The sequence below is a fragment of the Pterocles gutturalis genome, unplaced genomic scaffold (genome assembly GCF_000699245.1).
Source record: "Pterocles gutturalis isolate BGI_N339 unplaced genomic scaffold, ASM69924v1 scaffold23013, whole genome shotgun sequence".
Lineage (NCBI taxonomy): Eukaryota > Metazoa > Chordata > Aves > Pterocliformes > Pteroclidae > Pterocles > Pterocles gutturalis.
Genome location: NW_010121072.1, coordinates 1,404 through 1,724, shown reverse-complemented (window position 1 = coordinate 1,724; position 321 = coordinate 1,404). Strand labels below are relative to the sequence as shown.

General features: G+C 62.3%; 1 protein-coding gene across 1 annotated transcript in view; it reads right to left on the bottom strand.

Moving 5' to 3' along the window:
* LOC104464433 (monoacylglycerol lipase ABHD12-like) overlaps positions 1-321 on the bottom strand; it is a gene marked incomplete at both ends in the record, with an annotated part of 2,581 nt that overhangs the window by 1,668 nt on the left and 592 nt on the right. Inside the window, 2 exons of the mRNA XM_010077132.1 lie at positions 13-62; positions 156-258. Of these exons, the coding sequence (XP_010075434.1) occupies positions 13-62; positions 156-258 (153 nt within the window). The remainder of the gene's footprint in view (positions 1-12; positions 63-155; positions 259-321) is intronic.

Sequence of the window (321 nt, the reverse complement as noted above, 5' to 3'; positions counted from 1 at the left end):
CCTCGTCCCAGCGCTGGTCCTTGCCCTGCGCCTCGGCCCCTCGGCTGCCCGGCACCGTGTGCCTGGGGGGGCAAAGCGGGGTTATTCCAGGGGTCTCCACCCGATTTAACCAGGATACCCGTGACCACCCGGGATGCCGGGACTGCCCCACTCACCAGATGCCGACGGTGACGCCCGGCTCAGTGGCGAGGTACAGGCTGATGGTGTTGTTCAGCAGCAGCTCCGGCCGCCGAAGGTCGGCGAAGAATGGGAAAGACACTGATGGATAAACCACAAACATCACACAGGTAACCCAGGAACCCTCATACTCTGATGTCTTTT